We start from the raw sequence: 21,177 nt of genomic DNA, 5'->3' as shown, positions 1-21,177 counted from the left end.
GATTTTCTAATTTTGAACCATTCCTGCATAAAAAAAAAAATACGTAGTATAAATCCCACTTGATCATGCTAGAATTTTATTGAAGATTTTTAAGTCTATGTTCATAAGAGATATTGGTCCTTAGTTTTCTTTTTTTTTGTTCTTTGTCTGGCTTTGGTGTCAGGATTATGCTGACTTTATAGAACGTGTTTGGAAGTATCCCTTCCTTTTCTATGCTGTAAAATAGCTTGGGTAATACAGGTGTTAGCTCTCCTTTGAAAGATTGGTAGAATTCTCCAGTGAAGTCATCCAGGCCAGGGCTTTTTTTCACTGGAAGTTTTTTTTATTACCTCTTCCATGTCTTCTTTTGTTATTGGTCTGTTTAGTTTTTCTATGTGAGCTTGTGTTAGTTTAGGTAAGTAGTGTGTTTCTAGAAATTTGTCCATTTCCTCAAGGTTTTCAAATTTGTTGCAATACAATTTTTCATAGTATTATGATCCTTCTTACTTCAGTTGGGCCTGCTGTGATAACACTGGGCTCATTTCTCATTCAGGTTATTTGCCTCCTCTCCTATTTTTCTTTTGTAAGTTTGGCCAATCGCTTGTCAATTTTGTTGATCTTTTCGGAGAATCAACTTTTGGTTTTGTTGATTCTTTAAACTGTTTTTCTATTCTCTATTGCATTTATTCCTGCTTTAATCTTTATTATTTCCTTTCTTCTGTTTTCTAAGGGTTCCTTTTGCTGCTCTCTTTCTCTACATTCAAGTTGTAGGGTTAATGTTTTGATTTTGGCCCTTTCTTCTTTTTGGATGTGCGAATTTATTGCTATATATTAGCCTCTGAGCACTGCCTTTTGCTGTGTCCCAAAGGTTTTGATAAGATGTGTTTCATTCTCATTTGATTCTGTGAATCTTTTTATTCCATCCTTGATTTCTTCTATTACCCAGTAGGTTTTAAGCAAGGCCTTGTTTAGTTTCCATGTATTTTTCCTTGCTGTTTGTGTTATTGATTTCTGCTTTTATGACTATTCTGCTATTATGATAAGGGCAGATGGTTTGTATTATTTCGATGTTTTAGATTTTGTTAAGGCTTGCTTTGTGGCCTAAAATGTGGTCTATTCAGACGAATGTTCCATGTGCATTAGAAAAGAATGTATACCTTGCTGCAGTTGGGGAGAGTGTTCTGTGTATATCTATTAGGTCGAGTTGATTGATTATGGCATTTAGGTCCTCTGTATCTTTATTTTCTTTCTAGATGTTCTCTCTTTCACCAAAAGTAGTGTGTTAAAGTCTACTATTATAAAGGAACTTTCTATTTCTCTTTTTAGTGCTGGAATTTTTTTTTTTTTAATGTATTTTGGAGCCCTGTCTTCGGGTGTGTAGATATTTTTTATGGTTTTGTCCTCCTGGTGTATTGAGCATTCATTCAGTCATTATATATTGTTCTTCCTTATCCTTTATGGTGAATTTTGCTTTAAAGACTATTTTATCAGAGATTAATATTGCCACTCCTACTCTTTTTGGTTATTGTTTATTTGATACTTTTTTTTTCCATCCTTTGAGTTTTAGTTTATGTCTTTGTGTCTAAACTGTGCCTCTTGTAGACAGCATATAGATGGATTGTGTTTTCTTATCCATGTTGCCACTCTCTGTCTCTCTGCTGGTGCATTTAGGCAATTTACATTCAGCATAATTATTGTTAAGCATGAGTTTACTGCTGTCATTTTGATGTATTTTGTGTGCGTGTGTGTGGTGTTGATGATTTCTTTGTTCCTGTTAATTTTCTGTGCTGAGTTATTTTTGTTTATGTATATTCTTTTCGCCTCTTTCATTATTGTTGATTTTGTGTTTGCTGAGACTTTAATTTCTTCTTTTTTATTTTGATGGGTAGGTTTGTTAGCTTCCTTTGTGCTTACTTTGACATTTATCTTTAGTTTTCTACATTGAAACCAGTCTTCACTTCTTCTGTGTAAGGAAGTTCTATGGCTACACCATTTATTCCTTCCCCCCCTTTTTATTTTGACATTGTTGCATTTACATATTGATGCGTCCAGTTCCCTATTTTCAACCTTTTAGTTTTGCTTTGTTTTTTGAATTCCATATCTGGGTTGGTGTCTGGTCGATCTGCCCCGTGTTTTAGTTTGAAATGTTTTCTAATGTTGTTCAGTTGCTAATTGGAGGACTCTTATTATTAGTATTTGTAATTTAGGCCTTTTTTTTTTTTTGCAAATTCTCTTAATCTGTGTTTATTTGGAAATGATCTAATTTTGCCATCATGTTTGAGAGAAAATTTTGCTGGCTATATAATTCTTGTTTGATACATATATATATGTTTTTCTTCAAGGCTTTATATATAGGGTCACTATTAGTGGGAATCAACTCCATGGCACTGGGTTTGGTTTTGGTTATATATGTCATCCCACTGTCTTCTTGCTTGCATGATTTCTGCTGAGAAATCAGAGTTTAGTCTTATTGTCCCTCTTTGTAGATGACTTTTCATTTATCCTTTGCTGCTTTTAGGATTATTTCTTTGTCTTTGGTTTTATCAAGTTTGATTATGATATGTCTTGGTGACTTTCTTTTGGGGTCTATCCTGTATAGGGTTCTTTGAGCTTCTTGGATAGCTATCTTCTTGTCTTTTATATTAAGGATTTTTTCTGTCAGCAAATCTTCAACAATTTTCTCTGAGTTTTCCATTATCTCCCCTGTTCTCATACCCTGATCACTCATAAGTTTTTCTGCTTAGTAGTATTCAACATAATTCATACATTTTCGTCATTTTTTATTCTTTTTGTCTTATTTTTCTTCAAACAATTTAATGTCTAGTGATATATCTTCAATGTCACTAATTCTGATTTCCTTTGTCTCATTTCTGCTCCTATTACCTTCTATTGAGTTGCCTAACTGAAATTTTATTGTTAATCTTTTGAATTCCTATTTGATGTTTTTCTATGGTTTCTAGCAGCCTCTTTATTCTGTCATTTTGTTCTTGTATTGTTTTCCTGAATTTTTCTATTGCTTTGTCTGTGTGTTTCTTCTTGATCTGTTGCAGAGTTCTGTCTTTTGAATTCTTTATCAGGTAGTTTCATTGCCTTATGTTCCTCCAGGAGATTTTCTGGTTCCTTATTTTGGTTGCTTGCTGGACCATCTTGTCCTGTTTCTTTATGTGATTTGATATTGATTGTTGTCTCTGAGGCATTAATAAGTTATTATATTTATTCATTTTCTTTTTGTTTACTGCAGCCTATATATATATATATTTATAAATATAATTTTAAGATGTCCGGATTGGCTGGGCATGTGTGCTACTGTGGTCCGTGACATCAATGAAATTCTCACTTCTTGTCCTCATGTGGTAAGAGTAGCTACTAGATGCGTGAGCCTGGGAGGCTGTTTACTCTTCTGAGTGGGTGCTGAAGATGCAGGCAAAGATTTTTGGTGAGGTGATGAATCTGTCATGCTGGTCACCTTGCCTAGAATGCCAGGGTGTTCTCCTTGGTAGTTGAGTTGTGTGTTGTGTGTTTACCCTGCCACTTACTGGTTGGTTGAGGCATAGATAGGTGCCTGGTTCACTGGCCACCAAGTGTGTGATATGGAGACTGTCACCCACAATCCTGAGCTGGCAGGGCTGCATGGGCATGTTCAGAGCACACACAGGTCTCTGGTTGTGGTGGGAATGATGTGGGGGAATTGGCTGACCCTAGTTGCCATGATGGATGGTGTGCCACTATTTGCTTCGTGTGTTCAGTCCTTGGGCACCTGATGCCACTGAAGGGATTGGGAGGCACTGCTATTTCTCAGGCCCCTATTGTGGACAGCTAGATGGAGTGGGTGGTACCACCAGTCCTCAGGACCCTGGTGCAGGCGGGTAAAGCCCCTTCTTAGGGGCTGGAGAGTGTCAAATGTCACAAATTTGTAGTACCTCTTTGACTGCTGCAGGTGAAAAAGGGGTTCAGGTGGATGCCTTCTTTGTCCTCATGAAGGCATACAATGTCGGATTACCCTGCAAGGCACTGGGGTGGGTACTAGAGGTGGTGAAGGGTTCGGCAAGCTTGTGGACTCCTTATGCCAGTGACTGGGTGAAGAAGGGGGTGCCTCCAGATCCAGATGTGAGTTCCTGGTATAGGGGGCATGACAGTGTTGAATGTCACAGGACTGGTATCAGAGCAGGGAGGAGGATGGATGAGGAGAAGGGAGTGCTCCTGGGACATGGAGCTCTAGGAGGGGGAGTGGTTGTGGTACAGTGGTTTGGGGGCTTGCACTTAACTTTCACAGGTCTACTGTCACTCCTATTTCATTCTGAAGGTGCTTGCAAATTCACTGTTGCTTGGCTGGACCAGAAGGGGTGGGTTTCAGCTCGGGATGCTGTTGCTTGCTTCAGTCTTTGTTCTACCAGGACTTTGATGATCTCAAAATCTGTAATTCCCTATTTCTACTGTTTTTAGATTGCCTCTCCTTCCATTTGTTGCTCAGTCTGATTCTTCAGCTTTGCCTTTGATGATTAGGGTTCCTAGACTCTCGTATATATCCTATTCACTTGTTTTCTCAGTTCTTCGTTTAAGAGAGATGACATGAAGCATCTGACTCTTCCTCCACCTTGGCCCTGCCTCCAAGGTTGTCAAATTCCTAGGAACAGAAAATTGTGTTTTGCATTATATCATATTTCTTGGCCTATAGTTATATAACTGTTGTCGGCCGTAGTCTATTCTGACTCATGGTGACCCTATAGGAGAGAATAGAACTGCCTCCTACGGTTTCCTAGGCTGTAATCTTTATAGAAGAGGATCGCCAGATCTTTTCTTCTGTGGAGTGGTTGGTGGGTTCAAACTGTTGATCTTTTCTTAGCAGCCTTTTTTTTTTTTAGTGCTTTACCCATTGTGCAACCAAGTCTCCTTATATAATTATTGATAAGCAAAATTTTCCACAGGGTTTATGGATTATTCTGTTACTAAGTTTTTGCTCTTCTCATTCCAATTGGTAAAAATGACTTTAAACAGATTAAAGCCATACATCTATCAATCAGTAATGAAAACATATAATGTAAATTCAACAAAGTAAATTATTGCATTTATTAATTATAATTATTATATGAAAATGATATAACAGTTAATAAATATTTTGAACCAAAATTTAAAAATACAAGCTTTATACCTAACAACTTAATTCAGCCTTTACAGGAAATTAAAATAATCCCTATAAAGCATACATTTCCAGTTTCTTTAAACAATACTCTTTTTCTTTTAGGAGAAAAAAGGCATTGTCTCTCCATTTAGGCTTGTTAGTAAATCATTGTAATATCTGCAAGATGCTTTCATTCAGCCTCCAAATTAGAAAATACACGTATCACTGTTTTATGAGTACATCATGATATCCAAAAACTGTTAGTAGAGATCATTGATGGAAAAAAAAAAAAGGTTTTAATCTTGAATGTTAGAATGTTTTTCATGATCTTCTATATTTTCCTGTGGGAGATCACTTTAGAAAATATATTTTTTCTATGTTTTCAATATTTTCTGAAGTTTCAAATTTTTAAAAGTTTAAATAGCTTAGCGTGAAGCACATTAGAGCTCTAACATCTGTCACATCTTTGTTTGAAATCTATAATGAGACAAGAGCAATAAATTACACTTATGTGAGAATATTAAATATTTGAGAGCCAATGGGAAAAAGGGAAAACTCTAATTGTTTCTTTTCCCAAGAGTTGATACCTGAGAAACATGAATCTAATGGGAGGTCATTATAATTATTTGTTAATAATCAGATCCTTAACATCTATACTCAGAGTATAAATTCTTTCTGTCACATCAACCAACCAATGCAAAGAGTTAGATGGCCTTGGGCATGAGCATCATAAGAGATCAAGATCAGTAACTCAAAATAAATGCAAAAGGAGACTTAGGTTACGCCTCACTCTGTATCAGAGTGCTGCAAGGTTAGTATTCAGAACTATTCACTAGGATCATCAGAATCATTTTCCCCTCCAGAACAATGGAAGAGAACAATGTACAGCACTGAACTCTTTGAAAGTATGCAATACTTGTTAGGAAATAAAAGAAGAAATTATAATAAAAATAATCTGTTGTTAGATAATACAAATCTTTGAATGACATGAAAATTGGTCTGAATTTTATTTATAGACCATAGAGAATATTGATGACTTTTAAGAGTTTAATAGTCAGTAAAATAATTGTGAATTTCTGTATTATTATGTATATTAAAGTATAAAGGACCAACAGGAAAGATATGCTAAGAATACAAATTATGGCCATCATTATGGGAATGTAAATACTGGGTAAATGAAAAATATTTTACATTTTAGAGAGAAACTCAGTAGACTGCTGTTAAAGCAACTACACAAACATTTATTAAGTTCTTGTCAATAGCCAATAACTGTACTAAGCATCTTCTAGGTGTCGTTTTATTTAGTTTTCACAGCACCATCAAGAGGTAGATTCAAATATCTCTGTTTTTGTTTTGTTGTTTTTTTCCAGAGGTTTGGAGAGTGAAACTAGTTTTTTCAAGGTCACACAGCAAGTATTTGAGTGACCTGAGATTTGAATGCAGGACTATCTAACAATATCAGTGCCCATTAAATTTTTAAAATCATGAAATGCTGGAATTGAAAGTGGTATTAAAGATGATATATACAATGTTCCATCCAGTGCTTTTGTTCTTGAACAATATATACTCTAAGTGGTTATTCAGGCTATGCTTGAACAGGTTTAATTGTGAGTATGTAGCTGCACACTAAGGCAGTTGATTTCATTTCTGGATATGTATGACTGCTAGAATATTCTCATTTGTTGTAAAACAAAATATACCTCTCCATGGTTTACAGCAGTTTGTTTTAACTTCAATCTCTTGAAGACATATAAGAAGAATCCAAAACACCCATTGCCTTCAAGTCAATTCCTACTCCTAGGGACCCTCTAGAACAGAGTAGAACCGCCAAATAGGTTTCCTAGGCTATAATCTGTACAGAGCAGACTACCACATCTTTCTCCTGTGGAGTAGCTGGTAGGTTCAAACCACCAAGCTTTCGGTTAGCAGTCAAGCTCTTAACCACTGCATCACACAAAAAAAAAAAAGCCATACCAATTGTCATCAAGTCAATTCCTACTCATAGCAACCCTATAGGACAGAATAGAACTGCCCCATAGGGTTTCAAAGGAATAGCTGGTGGGCTCTAATTGCCAAACTTTTGGTTACCAGTCGAGCTCTTAACCATTGTGCCATCATGGCTCTTTTAAAAAAAGTTCAACACCTCTTTAATGCAAAATTTTAAACATTTGAAGGCAGCTGTCAAATGTTACAAGTTTTTTTTGATAGTTATATATCCTCAGTTCCTTTAGCTATTCCTCAAAAGGAAATGTTTTTAAATCTTTTTCCTGTAATTGTCCAGTTTCTTTATATTCCACATATCGTATCCCAGCTAAACAGTTTTTACTTGAGTCTTAGTAGGACTATGAATTTCTGTTTTGTAGGATGTGTTTGTTTTCTTTGTAAGTGTAGACTAAGGATTTGTGTCTTTGTAAAAATCTACATCAAATTGTTGACTAGTATTGTACTTAGACTGAATTTCATAATTTTATGTTTCATGTGCTCTAACTAATCAAAATTTTAACAATCATTAACTTCTGTAGCAACGAGACGTAGAATATGTGATTATAAAAACTGACCAGCATTGAGACATGTTATATTTGTCTACCAAAATCCTTCATATGTTTTAGTAATACGTATAACCTTCTAACATCTACCACTTCAGCTATGAAGTGAAATTAAAGTAGTGGACCAATCATGTCTACTTTTCCCCAGGACACAAGGATGGAATATAGGACCTAAATTTAGGTTGTTTTATTACTTCCCAGGGATTGTACACTTAGAAAGACTAGAAGACAATTCCTCACCCTTGGTGAAGCTCTTGAGTTATAAATGTGTGATCAGCCAGGCAGTTATGTCCCTGCCTTGTAGTCTGCGAGAAGGAAGCAGGGAGAAATAGTCACAAAGTCTCAAGATGAAAAGATCTTGGTAGCAGCCCAGTCCTTCTTTTATTGAGTTAGTATTCTAGTAAGAAAAATAACTTAGACTAGTATTAGTAGTTTTCATAAATTTATGAACCATACATTTATTAATTATAAAAACATTCATAACTATTCCTTATTTGGAATCAAACTAAAATGTAAATATTCTGCTTTTTAATATGTATGATATTAATATATACATGTAGAATATAGAAGCAAAAAAATCACTAGTGGCATTCACTTTGATGGACAAAAATATCCACAAATTTAAATTTTCTCCTAAAAATTCATAAACTTTCTAATTATGAGTTCCTTAAAGTCTGTAATTCCTCCTGTGTTCAACGATAATCATTTGATTCTCCAAAGTCAGAGAAGAGAAGACTCAAAGATCTCTGGAATATTAATGTCTTCTAATGAGGGTGAAAGTAAAGATCTCCACAGAATTACTTCCTCCCCTCCACACACACAGATACACATATGTATACAATTACACACACATACAGTGAAATTATTTTCTATTTTTCAGAGCCTACTGAGAGGAAAATGGACCATAGAAATCATTCTTCAGTAACTGAGTTCATTCTCTCTGGACTAACAGAATATCCTGAACTCCAGCTGTCCCTCTTCCTCCTATTCTTAGGAATCTACGTGGTCACAGTGGTGGGGAACCTGGGCATGATCACGCTGGTTGGACTCAGTTCTCACCTGCACACCTCCATGTACTATTTCCTCAGCAGTTTGTCCTTCATTGATCTCTGCCAGTCCACTCTCCTTACCCCCAAAATGCTGGTGAATTTTGTGACAGAGAAGAACATTATCTCCTACCCTGAATGCATGACTCAGCTCTATTTCTTTATTATTTTTGCTATTGCAGAGTGTCACATGCTGGCTGCAATGGCATATGACCACTATGTTGCCATCTGTAATCCCTTGCTTTATAATGTTATCATGTCTTATCATGTCTGCTTCTGGCTCACAAGGGCAGTATATATTCTGGGCATCATTGAATCTACAATTCATACAGGCTTTATGTTGAAACTCTTTTTCTGCAATACCAATGTTGTTAACCATTATTTCTGTGATCTCTTTCCACTCGTGAAGTTATCCTGCTCCAGCATCTATATCAATGAATTATTGGTTCCGGGTCTGAGTGCATTTAACATCTTGACTCCTGCCTTAGCCATCCTTGTCTCCTACATCTCCATCATTAGCAGCATTCTCCATATTCGCTCCACTGAGGGCAAGTCCAAAGCCTTTAGCGCTTGCAGCTCCCACATCTCAGCTGTTACAATCTTTTATGGTTCTGCAGCATTCATGTACCTACAGCCATCAAATGTCAGCTCCATGGACCAAGGCAAAGTGTCTTCTGTGTTCTATACTATTGTTGTGCCCATGCTGAACCCCATGATCTACAGTCTGAGAAATAAGGAAGTCAAATTTGCCCTGAAGAAAATTCTAGAAAGTAGAGCATGCTCATGAATCAATGCTATCATGTCCTATCAGTAATAGATATTTGGTTTGCTGATATATATAATTTGCTCAGCTAATTTTTGAAGTTTGTGGTTTTCTTGATACTTCTTACCCTACATAATAAAAAAAAAAACATAATACACACCCAAAATTCTCCTTCAGACCACCACTTCCTACAAGTCTGTATTACAAAGACTATATAGAAATATGGAGAATATAATCAACGGCTGTTTAGAATTACAGGAACTAAGGTTTCATTTTTTAATAATAATACAACCAAACAAACAAAAAGGTGATGAAAGTAACATATTACTGGGATATTACAAAATGTCAAACCCTGTACCAAGCACCTTAATGTATCACTTCAATATTTACAATATTCTCCCAGGGAAAATACTAGTAGTATTCTCCTCTTAAAGGTAAATATATTTAATCTTACAGAGTTTTCTTAACCTATCTCAAGCCTCAAACAATTAATAATCAAGCCTGGAAACAAACCTGAGAAGTTTGACTCCAAGATTCATGATTTTACTAAAAGTGCTATTCAGACAAAAGGAAGGAGGTATAAGGACTCCCTAAGGATTTTCTACACCAAGTATCACTAGCTCCCTATATGACTGTGCTACTGTCCTCTGAATACACTTCATTAAAATTTCACCTTTTTTGACATAATCAAAATAAAAATTCTTCAGATCTGTGCTGATCAAAGCAAAATGGAGCATAACTAGGAACTTCTTCATTATGGAGACTCCAATCATACGTGATATCAACTACTTGTGTAAAAGCAAACCAGATAAGATTATTTTATCTTTATGCCAATAATAACTTGGTTGTTTTTGAGTCAACTGCTCATAAGAGCCACAAACCCAGCTAAGCTGTATGACTTCCATGCCATTGAATTTTTTTTTGTCCCATAATTTTCAAAGTTACCCTTTCAGATAAGTTTTAACTTGAAAACATTTCTTCTTTCACCTCATTTTATTGCTTTTTTGGTTCAGAATATTTAACATATTGCATCTGTGACTTTACATGATCATTGAAATATTCAAATGCCTTATGGATATGTATCTCCTCATATCAAATCCTCTTATTATTGACAGATTAACATTCTTTGCATGCTTTTCTGTGTTATTCATCTGATGTGACAACTTGAACAGTTTACCAATTATAGGACAAAATATATGATGTCTTTAAAGTGCCTTGCCATCCTTATCATCCTTCATCCATTCGTTCATTGTGGCAAGTCATTCATTCTCAAAGAACCCTTGTATTTATTATTTGACATAATAATAATAATATATATGAGAGAAATGGCCACAATTACAACTCCCGTCTTAAGCCTGCTTCCTAGTCCAGAGCTCTGTACAACAGGCTCTTATAAAAACAAATAGACTAACATCAGACAAGCAAATGTAGTTCTGTCGGGTAGACTGAACGACTGTGACTTGATCTCATATAGAAAATACAAACTACATAAAAGGCAATGACCTCATAAAGAAGGAGGGAAAAAGCCTGTGCAAATAAAGAAATACATGTCCTCTTAGGGTAATGCAATCAAGGTACACATGGAACTCAAGGCAACCTGGAAGGAGGCAAGGTTAGCAGAGTAGATAAAAGATAGTACATGAGCATCACTAAGTCACTATAATAATTCAGTCTTTATTTTATAGGTGAGTACAGCCCCTCAAAAATTTTTTAAGCAAGGAAGTGCCACAATTCGTTTTGCATGTTAGTAATATAGTTACACTGTTGTGGAAGATGGATGGAAAGATGATAAGACTAAATTCAAGGAGACTGGTCAGCAGCCATTTTGTTATTCCAAGAAAGGTATTGCATGTCAGTGGTAGTGGAACTAGAAAGAAAGCAGACTGTCAAGAGATTTTTGAAAAGTTGTTGAGACTTATGAATGAGAAGTGAGTCAAAGGTAAAAGAAGGCATGAGGATGAACAGAAGTTCTAGATTGGGATACTAAATAAATGCATGGATGATGGTAGGACTCTTAAAATGGAGCTACTAAAATCTGCATAAAAATCCACAGTAAAGCAATTGGGTCACTTGGTGTAATTAAAACTTTCTCTTTGTGTCTGTCTCTGTCTGTCTGTGTGTCTCATTATCTCTCTCTTTTCCAAATATATATTTACTATCCTGCATGAGAATGCATAATCTGATAATATGAAAGAATTGAAAGAATAGCTTTTATGAGTCTGTGTATTTTTACTTATTATATGATCATCCATGAAAAGGTCTCTTTATATCCTTCCCAGTTTTGATCTTGCAACTTTCTTTTTCACTCCCTTTATTCAGCACACTGAAATAGCAGTCAACCATAATTGGCTTGCCTGTGAGGTGGCAAGTCTGACACACGTATTCTCCTTTAGATATCCTAGAATCTCACAGTCACTACAATTCTAAAGCTTAAAGATTTCTTATGTCTTAGCATGAGAGAGCTTGCTCAAATTTGAGGTAATAACAATGGAAGAGGATCAAAATACCATCTAATACCTTGATTCACAAAGAGCGGTCCATTGGCAAAACCTGAGAGTTTTAAAAAATGTGTATAATCTCAAATTCCACACCTGACCTACTGTCAGGGATTGAATTATGTCCCCCAAAAAACATGTATCAACTTCGTTAGGTTGTGTGTGGTTGTCCTCCATTTTGTGATTGTAATTTTGTGTTGAGAGGATTAGGGTGGGATGGTAACACCACCCTTACTCAGGTCATCTCCCTGATCCAAGGTAAAGGAAGTTTCCCTGGGGTGTGGCCTGCAGCACTTTTTATCTCTCAAGAGATAAAAGGAAAGGGAAACAAGCAAGGAGCTGGGGAACTCACACCACCAAGAAAGCAGCACCAGGAGCAGAGTGCATCCTCTGGACACAGGGTCCCTGTGCCTGAGAAGCTGCTTAACCATAGGAAGATTGAGGACAAGGGCTTTCCTCCAGAGCTGACAGAGAAAGAAAGCCTTCCCCTGGAACCGATGCCCTGAATTTGGACTTGTAACTTGCAAATAAATATCTCTTTGTTAAAGCCATCCACTTGTGGTATTTCTGTCATGGCAGCACTTGATGACTAAGACAGAATTTGGTACCAGGAGAGGGGTGCTGCTCTAACAGATTCCTAAAATGTGGAAGTGGTTTTGAAACTGTGAATGGAAAAATTTGCGACCATGGCAGAGGGCCAGCACAGCAAAGAAGTGACAGCTACAGGGAACCAACAACAGCAAAACCAGGAGACCGGCATGAGATGGCCTGGAGCTGACTCATGGAGTGAGAGAGCTGAGTACCTGTGTGCAGGAAGCTTCCTGGCAGAGTGGGGTGACTCCAGGCACTTATCAGTGAGCTACAGAGCTTTGGAACTTCGGAACTTTTACCCCAGCAGGGCAGATGTGGGCATGAGGTCCAAGAAGCTAAGAGGCCAGAAACCAGGAAGCAGAAGCTGAAGAGACAAGGAACACAAGAAGCTGAGCTGCTCAGTCTCAAAAGGTATGGCCAGGACCTCTGGGGTTTCAAAGGGTGGGGCCATGGCCTCTGGTGTTTCTAAGCGTGGAGTTGCCACTCAGATGAACTAGGAGAACTGTCCGCCTACAGCCAAGGGAGCAGAGTTGCTGTCCCAGTGGGCTTGGAAGGTGGAGCTGAAGTCCAGGGCCAAGAGGCCTCCACTCAGAAATCTGGAGAGTGTGGCCAACACCTAGAGTCTGTAGGGCAGGGCCATTGTGTAAATTGTCTCAGAGAACAGAGGATTATTTCCAAAGTTTTGAGGGCTAATGTAATGTGTTCTGCTGACTTGCTTGGTACCTGTTATCCCTTTTTTTCCTACAGTTTCTCCAATTTGTAATGGAAATGTCTAGCTTGTGCCTCTTCTGCCATTGTAACTTTGGAAGCAGATAACTTGTTTTCTAGATTTCACAGATGAAGAGGAATTTTTGGATTTTGATCTTGCAGTTAAGACTTTTCCTATGATATGACGAGGTGAATATGTTTTGCATGTTGCAAGGATGTGATTTTTTGGGGGGGCCAAAGTGTGGAATGTCATGGATTGAATTATGTTGCCCTAAAAATATATATCAACTTGGTTAGCCCATGTGTGGTTGTCCTCCATTTTGTGATTGTAATTTTGTGTTGAGAAGATTAGGGTGGGATTGTAACAGCACGCTTATTCAGGTCACCTCCCTGATCCAAGGTAAAGGGAGTTTCCCTGGGGTGTGGCCTGCCGTACCTTTTATCTCTCAAGAGATGAAAGGGAAGCAAGCAGAGAGTTCGGGACCTCATACCACCAAAAAAGCAGCACCAGGAGCAGAGGGCATCCTTTGGACACAGGGTCCCTGTGCCTGAGAAGCTCCTTGACCATGGGAAAATTAAGGACAAGAACTTTCCTCCAGAGCCGACAGAGAGAGAAAGCCTTCCCCTGGAGCCGACACCCTGAGTTTGGACTTGTAACCTACTAGGCTGTGAGAAAATAAATATCTCTTTGTTAAAGCCATCCAATTGTGGTATTTCTGTCATGGCAGCACTAGATGACTAAGACACCTACTAAAGCAAAATCTGCTTTTTTTTTTTTTTTTTACTTTTCAAAAAATCTTTTATTGTGCATTAGGTGAAAGTTTACCAAGCAAATTAGTTTCCCATTTGGTAGTTTGTACTTAAAATGTTCCATGACGTTGCGAGCATTCCCTTCAATGTGTCAGCACTCTCCTCATTTCCACCCTGGGTTCCCTGTTCCCTTTAGTCTGGGTTTTCTCCCCCTTTCTGCCTTTTCATCTTTGCTTTTGGGCAAATGTTGTCCTTTTGGTTTTGTATAATTGATTTTTCTAGGGAAAACATTCCTCTCAGGTGTTTTTCTTTATTTTATGGGCCTGTCTGAGATTCGGTTGAAAGCTGGTCTTTGGGAATGGCTTTAGCCCCAGTTCAGAAGGGTGTCTTAAGGCCATAGTCTTGGGGGTTCACTCCTCCAGTCTCTGTCAGACCAGTAAGTCTGGTCATTTTTGTGAAATTGATTTTTTGTGCTACATTTTTCTCCCGCTTTGTTTGGACAGTCTGTTGTGATCCCAGTCGGAGTGGTCTGTAGTATTAGCCAGGCAGCATCTAGTTCTTCTGGTCTTGGGGTCATGTAGGCTGTGATTCATGCGGTCCATTAATCCTTTGGACTAACTGCTCCCTTGCCTATTTTTTAATTGTTTTTTGTTGTTGTTGTTTTTGTTGACGTGTTGAAGTTTTCAATAAATTTTAGAGATTAGATCTTTGTTGGATATGTCATTGCCAAAATTTTTTTCCAGGTTTTTAGGTTCTCTTCTTCCTCTTTTGGAGAAATCTTTTGATGAGCAAAAGTGTTTAATTTTTAGGAGCGCCCATCTATCTAATTTGTCTTTTGCTACTTATCCATTTTTTTCAGATTATTTTTTTTATTATTTATTTATTTATTTATTTTTAATAACTTTTATTAAGCTTCAAGTGAACTTTTATAAATCCAATCAGTCTGTCACATATAAGTTTGCATACATCTCACTCCCTACTCCCACTTGCCCTCCCCCTCTTGAGTCAGCCCTTTCAGTCTCTCCTTTCTTGACAATTTTGCCGGCTTCCCTCTCTTTCTACCCTCCCATCCCCCCTCCAGACAAGAGTTGCCAACACAATCTCAAGTGTCCACCTGATATAATTAGCTCACTCTTCATCAGCGTTTCTCTCCCCCCCGCTGACCAGTCCCTTTCATGTCTGATGAGTTGTCTTCGGGGATGGTTCCTGTCCTGTGTCAACTGAAGGTCTGGGGAGCATGGCCGTCGGGATTCCTCCAGTCTCAGTCAGACCATTAAGTTTGGTCTTTTTGTGAGAATTTGGGGTCTGTATCCCACTGATCTGCTCCCTCAGGGGTCCTCTGCTGTGATCCCTGTCAGGGCAGTCATCGATTGTGGCCGGGCACCAACTAGTTCTTCTGGTCTCAGGATGATGTAGGTCTCTGGTTCATGTGGCCCTTTCTGTCTCTTGGGCTCTTAGTTGTCGTGTGGCCTTGGTGTTCTTCATTTTCCTTTGCTCCAGGTGGGTTGAGACCAATTGATGTATCTTAGATGGCCGCTTGTTAGCATTTAAGACCCCAGACGCCACCTTTCAAAGTGGGATGCAGAATGTTTTCATAATAGAATTATTTTGCCAATTGACTTAGAAGTCCCCGCAAACCATGTTCCCCAGACCCCCGCCCTTGCTCCCCTGACCTTTGAAGCATTCATTTTATCCCGGAAACTTCTTTGCTTTTGGTCCAGTCCGATTGAGCTGACCTTCCATGTATTGAGTGTTGTCTTTCCCTTCACCTAAAGCAGTTCTTATCTACTGATTAATCAATAAAAAACCCTCTCCCACCCTCCCTCCCTCCCCGCCTCGTAACCACAAAAGTATGTGTTCTTCTCAGGTTTACTATTTCTCAAGATCTTATAATAGTGGTCTTATACAATATTTGTCCTTTTGCCTCTGACTAATTTCACTCAGCATAATGCCTTCCAGGTTCCTCCATGTTATGAAATGTTTCAGAGATTCGTCACTGTTCTTTATCGATGCGTCGTATTCCATTGTGTGAATATACCACAATTTATTTACCCATTCATCCGTTGATGGACACCTTGGTTGCTTCCAGCTTTTTGCTATTGTAAACAGAGCTGCAATAAACATGGGTGTGCATATATCTGTTTGCGTGAAGGCTCTTGTTTCTCTAGGGTATATTCCGAGGAGTGGGATTTCTGGGTTGTATGGTAGTTCTATTTCTAACTGTTTAAGATAACGCCAGATAGATTTCCAAAGTGGTTGTACCATTTTACATTCCCACCAGCAGTGTATGAGAGTTCCAATCTCTCCGCAGCCTCTCCAACATTTATTATTTTGTGTTTTTTGGATTAATGCCAGCCTTGCTGGTGTGAGATGGAATCTCATCGTAGTTTTAATTTGCATTTCTCTAATGGCTAATGATCGAGCGCATTTTCTCATGTATCTGTTGGCTGCCTGAATATCTTCTTTAGTGAAATGTGTGTTCATATCCTTTGCCCACTTTGACAAGATCTCCAGTTGGATTCCTATGCACTTCACAGTTTGGGACACATATCTTTAGGTTAAAAAAATATTGATGTCTGGCCCTGGAACCTCAGGTTTTTATTTAATTAATATTGAGAGTAGCCTTCATACAGGGATTTTTAAAAATTTCCCTGATGGTTAAAATATATAGTCAGAATTTAGAAATACTAATACAGCCCAATCTTAATCTCCTTTAAAAATAATTGACCCTAATTTATTTAACTATGTTGTATAACAGCTCTGCATATGTGATTGTTCAAATTTACTTCGATTCACACTGCAATCTAAGACTGTTTTCAATTATTCCTGTTTTGGGGGAAAAAAAGTGAAAATATGTAAGAAATTGGGAATATAGGTTCTAACAATAAAATACTCTCTTTATCAAATCAACAATAGAATTTAGGTTCATAAAGATCATAAGAAAGATAATATTTCATTAATATTCCAAATTTTCACTGATTTTAGACAGGTTAAATGCAATTACAGATAAATTCTTTTGACTTTTAAATCAAGTACCTATTCATTGAATCATGACTATATATAAAATAAAATAAAAATATTTTATGCAAGAATATAAATGTGTAATTCATTATTTCAATATTTTTAGCGCTATTAATAATATAACTTGTCAGAATGTGCCCTGATGTTCTTGTTGAAACTGTTAGGTGCCATTGAGTCAGTTTCAGCTCATAGCAACTGTGATGGTTAAGATTGCCTGTCAGCTTCGCTGGGCAATGATTCTCAGTGTTTTAGCAGTTGTATTTTTTTATAATATAGTGATTACTTCCCTGATGAAATTTGACATGTGATTACCCCCATGATGGAATCTGCTGAGTGGTACCAGCAGAGGCAGGGCCCGTGGCAGCTCATCACCCCCTCAGCCTTCATCTCTCCACCCTCCTCTGCCTGCTGCCTTCCTGCTCACCCTTGCCAAGGCTTTTGGCTTCCTCTGGATCTTGCAGCTGCCTCTTGTTCATCTGACTTCCAGTTCTTGGTATTTGAGCTGGCAGTTTACCTGCTAATCTTGGGACTCATTCATCTTCACAGCCTGTGAGAAACAGCCCTGGTCTCTGACCTGCTGATCTTGGGTTCTTTAGCCCCTGCAGCTATGTAAATCAGAAGCCTCTATCCTGATCCACCAACATGGAACATTTCAGCCTCTATAATCATGTGAATTGTTTCCTTGATAAAAATCTCTCTCTCTATATATATATTTATACACTTCACTGGTTTTGCTTCTCTAGGAAACCCAGCCTAAGACTGCAACCCTATGTACAACAGATCGAAATACTTCTGGGCTCTAGGCCATCCCGCAGTCATCATTATGCTTAAGCCCATTGTTGCAGCCACTGTGTCAATCTCTCTCTTTGAGTGTCTTGTTCTTTTATTCTGACCGTCTACTTTGCCAAGCATGATGTCCTTCTCCAGAGACTGATCTCTGCTGATAACATATCCAAAGTATGTGAGACACAGCCTTGCCATACTTGCTTCTAAGGACAATTCTGACTGTATTTATTCCCAGACACATTTGTTCATTCTTTGGGTGGCCCATGGTATATTCAATATTCTTTGCCAACACCATAATTCAAAGGAATCAATTCTTCCGTCTTCTTTATTCATTGTCCAGTTTTAGCATCCATATATGGTGATTGAAAACACCATGACTTTGGTCAGGTGCACATTAGTCCTGAAAGTGACACCTTTGCTTTATAACACCTTAAAGAAATCTTTTGCAGGAAATTTGTCCAATGTAATGCATCCTTCGATATTTTGACAGCTACTTCCATGAGTGTTCATCGTGGATCCAAATAAGATGAAACCCTTGAGAATTTCAATCTTTTTTTCCATTTATCATGGTGTTGCTTATTGTCCAGTGTGAAGATTTTTGTTTTCTTTATGCTGAGGTGTAATCTGTACTGAAGGCTGTAGACTTCGATCTTCATCAGTAGGTGCTTCAGGTTCTCTTCAGTTTCAGCAAGCAAGATTCTGTCATCTGCATAACACAGGTTGTTAATGAGTTGTCTTCAAATCCTGATGCCATAATATTCTTCATATAGCCCAGCTTCTTGGATTATTTTCAGATTGAAAAAGTATGGTGAAGGGATACTACCCCGATGCACACCTTTTCTGACTTTAAACTACGTGGTATCCTCTTGTTCTGTTCAAACAATTCCCTTTTGGTCTAAGCATAGGTTTCTGATGAACACAAGTGTTATGGAATTCCCATTCTTTATAATGTTATCCATAATTTGTTTTGATCTACACAGTCTTATGTCAATAAAACACAGGTAAACATCTTTCAGGTATTCTCTGCTTTCAGCCATGATCCATCTGATATCAGCAATGATATCCGTGGTTCCACAACCTCTTCTGAATGCAAATTAAATTTCTGACAGTTCCCTGTTGATGTACTGCTACAACTGCTTTTGAATGATCTTGAGCAAATTTTTTCTTCTGTGTGATATTGATTTTATTCTATAACTTTCACATTCTTTTGGGTCACCTTTATTTGAAATAGGTACAAATATGGATCTCTTCAAGTCAATTGACCAGGTAGCTCTATTAAAAATTTCTTGGCATAGAGAAGTGAGCACTTCCAGCATTTCATCCTGTTGTTGAAACATCTCAAGCCCAAGAGAACCAAAGTACAATCTTGAATATAAACCCCCTGAATTTAGAGACCATCTGCAGAGTAGATTTGATGAGTTGAACACTAATTTCCAAAAACCAGAAGAGTTGTGAAATGACATCAAGGACGTCATACACGAAGAAAGCAAAAGGCCATTAAAAAGACAGGGAAGAAAGAAAAGACCAAAGTGGATGTCAGAAGAGACTCTGAAGGTTGCTTTTGAGCATCAAGTAGCTAAAGCAAATGGAAGAAATGATGAAGTAAAAGAGCTGAACAAAAGATTTCAAAGGGTGGCTCGAGATGACACAGTAAAGTATTATAATGAAATGTGCAAAGACCTGGAGATAGAAAACCAAAAGAAAAGAACACACTCAACATTTCTGAAGCTGAAAGAAATGAAGAAATAATTCAAGCTTTGAGTTGCAGTATTGAAAGATTTTATGGGGAAAATACTAAATGATGTAGGAAGCATCAAAAGGAAATGGAAGGAATACACAGAGTCACTATACCAAAAATAATTGATTGACATTCAACCATTTCAGGAAGTGGCATATGATCAAGAACCAATGGTACAGAAAGAAGAGGTCCAATCTGAACTGATGCTCTAAAACCTGCTAAGCAAAGTAGGCTAGAAGCCTGTAAGAAATGCAGAATCTCAAACCACACTGAGACCTGCTGAATCAGAATCTATATTTTAACAAAATCCCCAAAAGATACCTATGCACAAATATTTACCACTAATTAAAAACTTCAGATTTGGCAGGAACTCCCACTTGAAAGAAAAGGTTAGACAACCGGGAAAATGTCAACTGTGATTGCTTCTTTTCTCCAGAACTTCTTTACCTGAGAAATGAAAATCCTTGGAGAGGATTTATCCCTGTGTGATTTGGTGCCTGGTATATATCTCCAAACCCAGAGCAAACCTTCATAGACCAGCAATCAGAACCACCCAGGTGACTGTGAAAGAAGAGGCTGTTTACTACCCTAAAACTGGGGAAATGCCAACTGAAAATTTGCAATTGGAGATGTTGACCTGAGATGCAGATCACCTTCTAACATGACTCTGTGATGACGACAGTGCCCTGCCCCCTCAGCACTAACGAGAGTGGAATGCTGGCTACATAAACCTGCTAACACCAACATTCTTACCATTATTCTCCAAGGTGAAGAGAGGAAGTTGCAGATAAAATTTGGTATTGAGGCTTCCAAGCAGAAGAAAGGTCAGTATGTTCACCCACCCTTACGATTTGAATTGCTACTAGGTCTGGAAATAATCTCTCTTTGAATCCTGTTAAATAACCCTCTTAATTATTTTATTCATTCATTCCTTCATTCATTTATTCATTTACTTATTTGTAAAATACTTTTTAAGCACCTATGCTGTGCCAGATACTGGGGAGACAAAGGAAAATAAGACTGACTCGTTCCACTATCTAGTTGATGGTATAGGTTGCAGCCCAAAATTGTACTGTTGTAAAAATTATGGGTTCCTTTCTGAGCATGTAGAAAGAAGGCCAACCTATTCCAAAAACTTGGAGAATATTTTCCTGATTACTTGAATTTTCAGTTAGACATGAAAAGAAATAATATTTTGCCAGGCAACAAAGGATAGTGGGTCGGTAAGAGCATATCATTTAAAAGGAAGAACAAATAAAAAGGCAGCTGTCTAGGAGAAAGTGAAATATCTAGGACACTGAAAGGAGCCAGATATGATCTAAGACTGGAAAGGGGCAAGAGGTAGTACAGTTATTTACAATTCATCTTAAGTCCAATGAAGGGAATCCTTTCTACAGTGTCTCTAAAATTGGATCATCATCGAGTTTCTGGTTGAGTGTAGCTCAGTCCATTTTTTAAGAGCTCAGATTATTAAAATATTTTTCCTTATATTAAGTAAAAGTTGTGTACTTAAATTTTTCAAACACCATACTCAAAATAATTTTTTCTTTAGAATCTCTTCAGTTATATGAACATACTTGCTAATTATCCCATTACCTTCAAATGTTTTCTCAACTCTTTACAACTTCTGAGTTC

The 21,177-nt window shown here is 37.7% G+C and overlaps 1 protein-coding gene across 1 annotated transcript; it reads left to right on the top strand.

The window, feature by feature from the left end:
- Positions 1-8,541: 8,541 nt before the first annotated feature.
- On the top strand, positions 8,542-9,477 carry LOC126061025 (putative olfactory receptor 8G3). Its single transcript, XM_049857411.1, has one exon. The coding sequence runs from the start codon at positions 8,542-8,544 to the stop codon at positions 9,475-9,477; it is 936 nt and encodes a 311-aa protein (XP_049713368.1).
- The last annotated feature ends 11,700 nt before the right edge of the window (positions 9,478-21,177 follow it).

The sequence above is a fragment of the Elephas maximus genome, chromosome 17 (assembly GCF_024166365.1).
Source record: "Elephas maximus indicus isolate mEleMax1 chromosome 17, mEleMax1 primary haplotype, whole genome shotgun sequence".
Classification (NCBI taxonomy): Eukaryota; Metazoa; Chordata; class Mammalia; order Proboscidea; family Elephantidae; genus Elephas; species Elephas maximus.
This window is presented reverse-complemented; position numbering and strand designations above follow the sequence as displayed.

Coding starts and splice junctions, on each gene's coding strand:
- LOC126061025 (XM_049857411.1), top strand. CDS start 8,542: ATGGACCATAGAAATCATTCTTCAGTAACTGAGTTCATTCTCTCTGGA.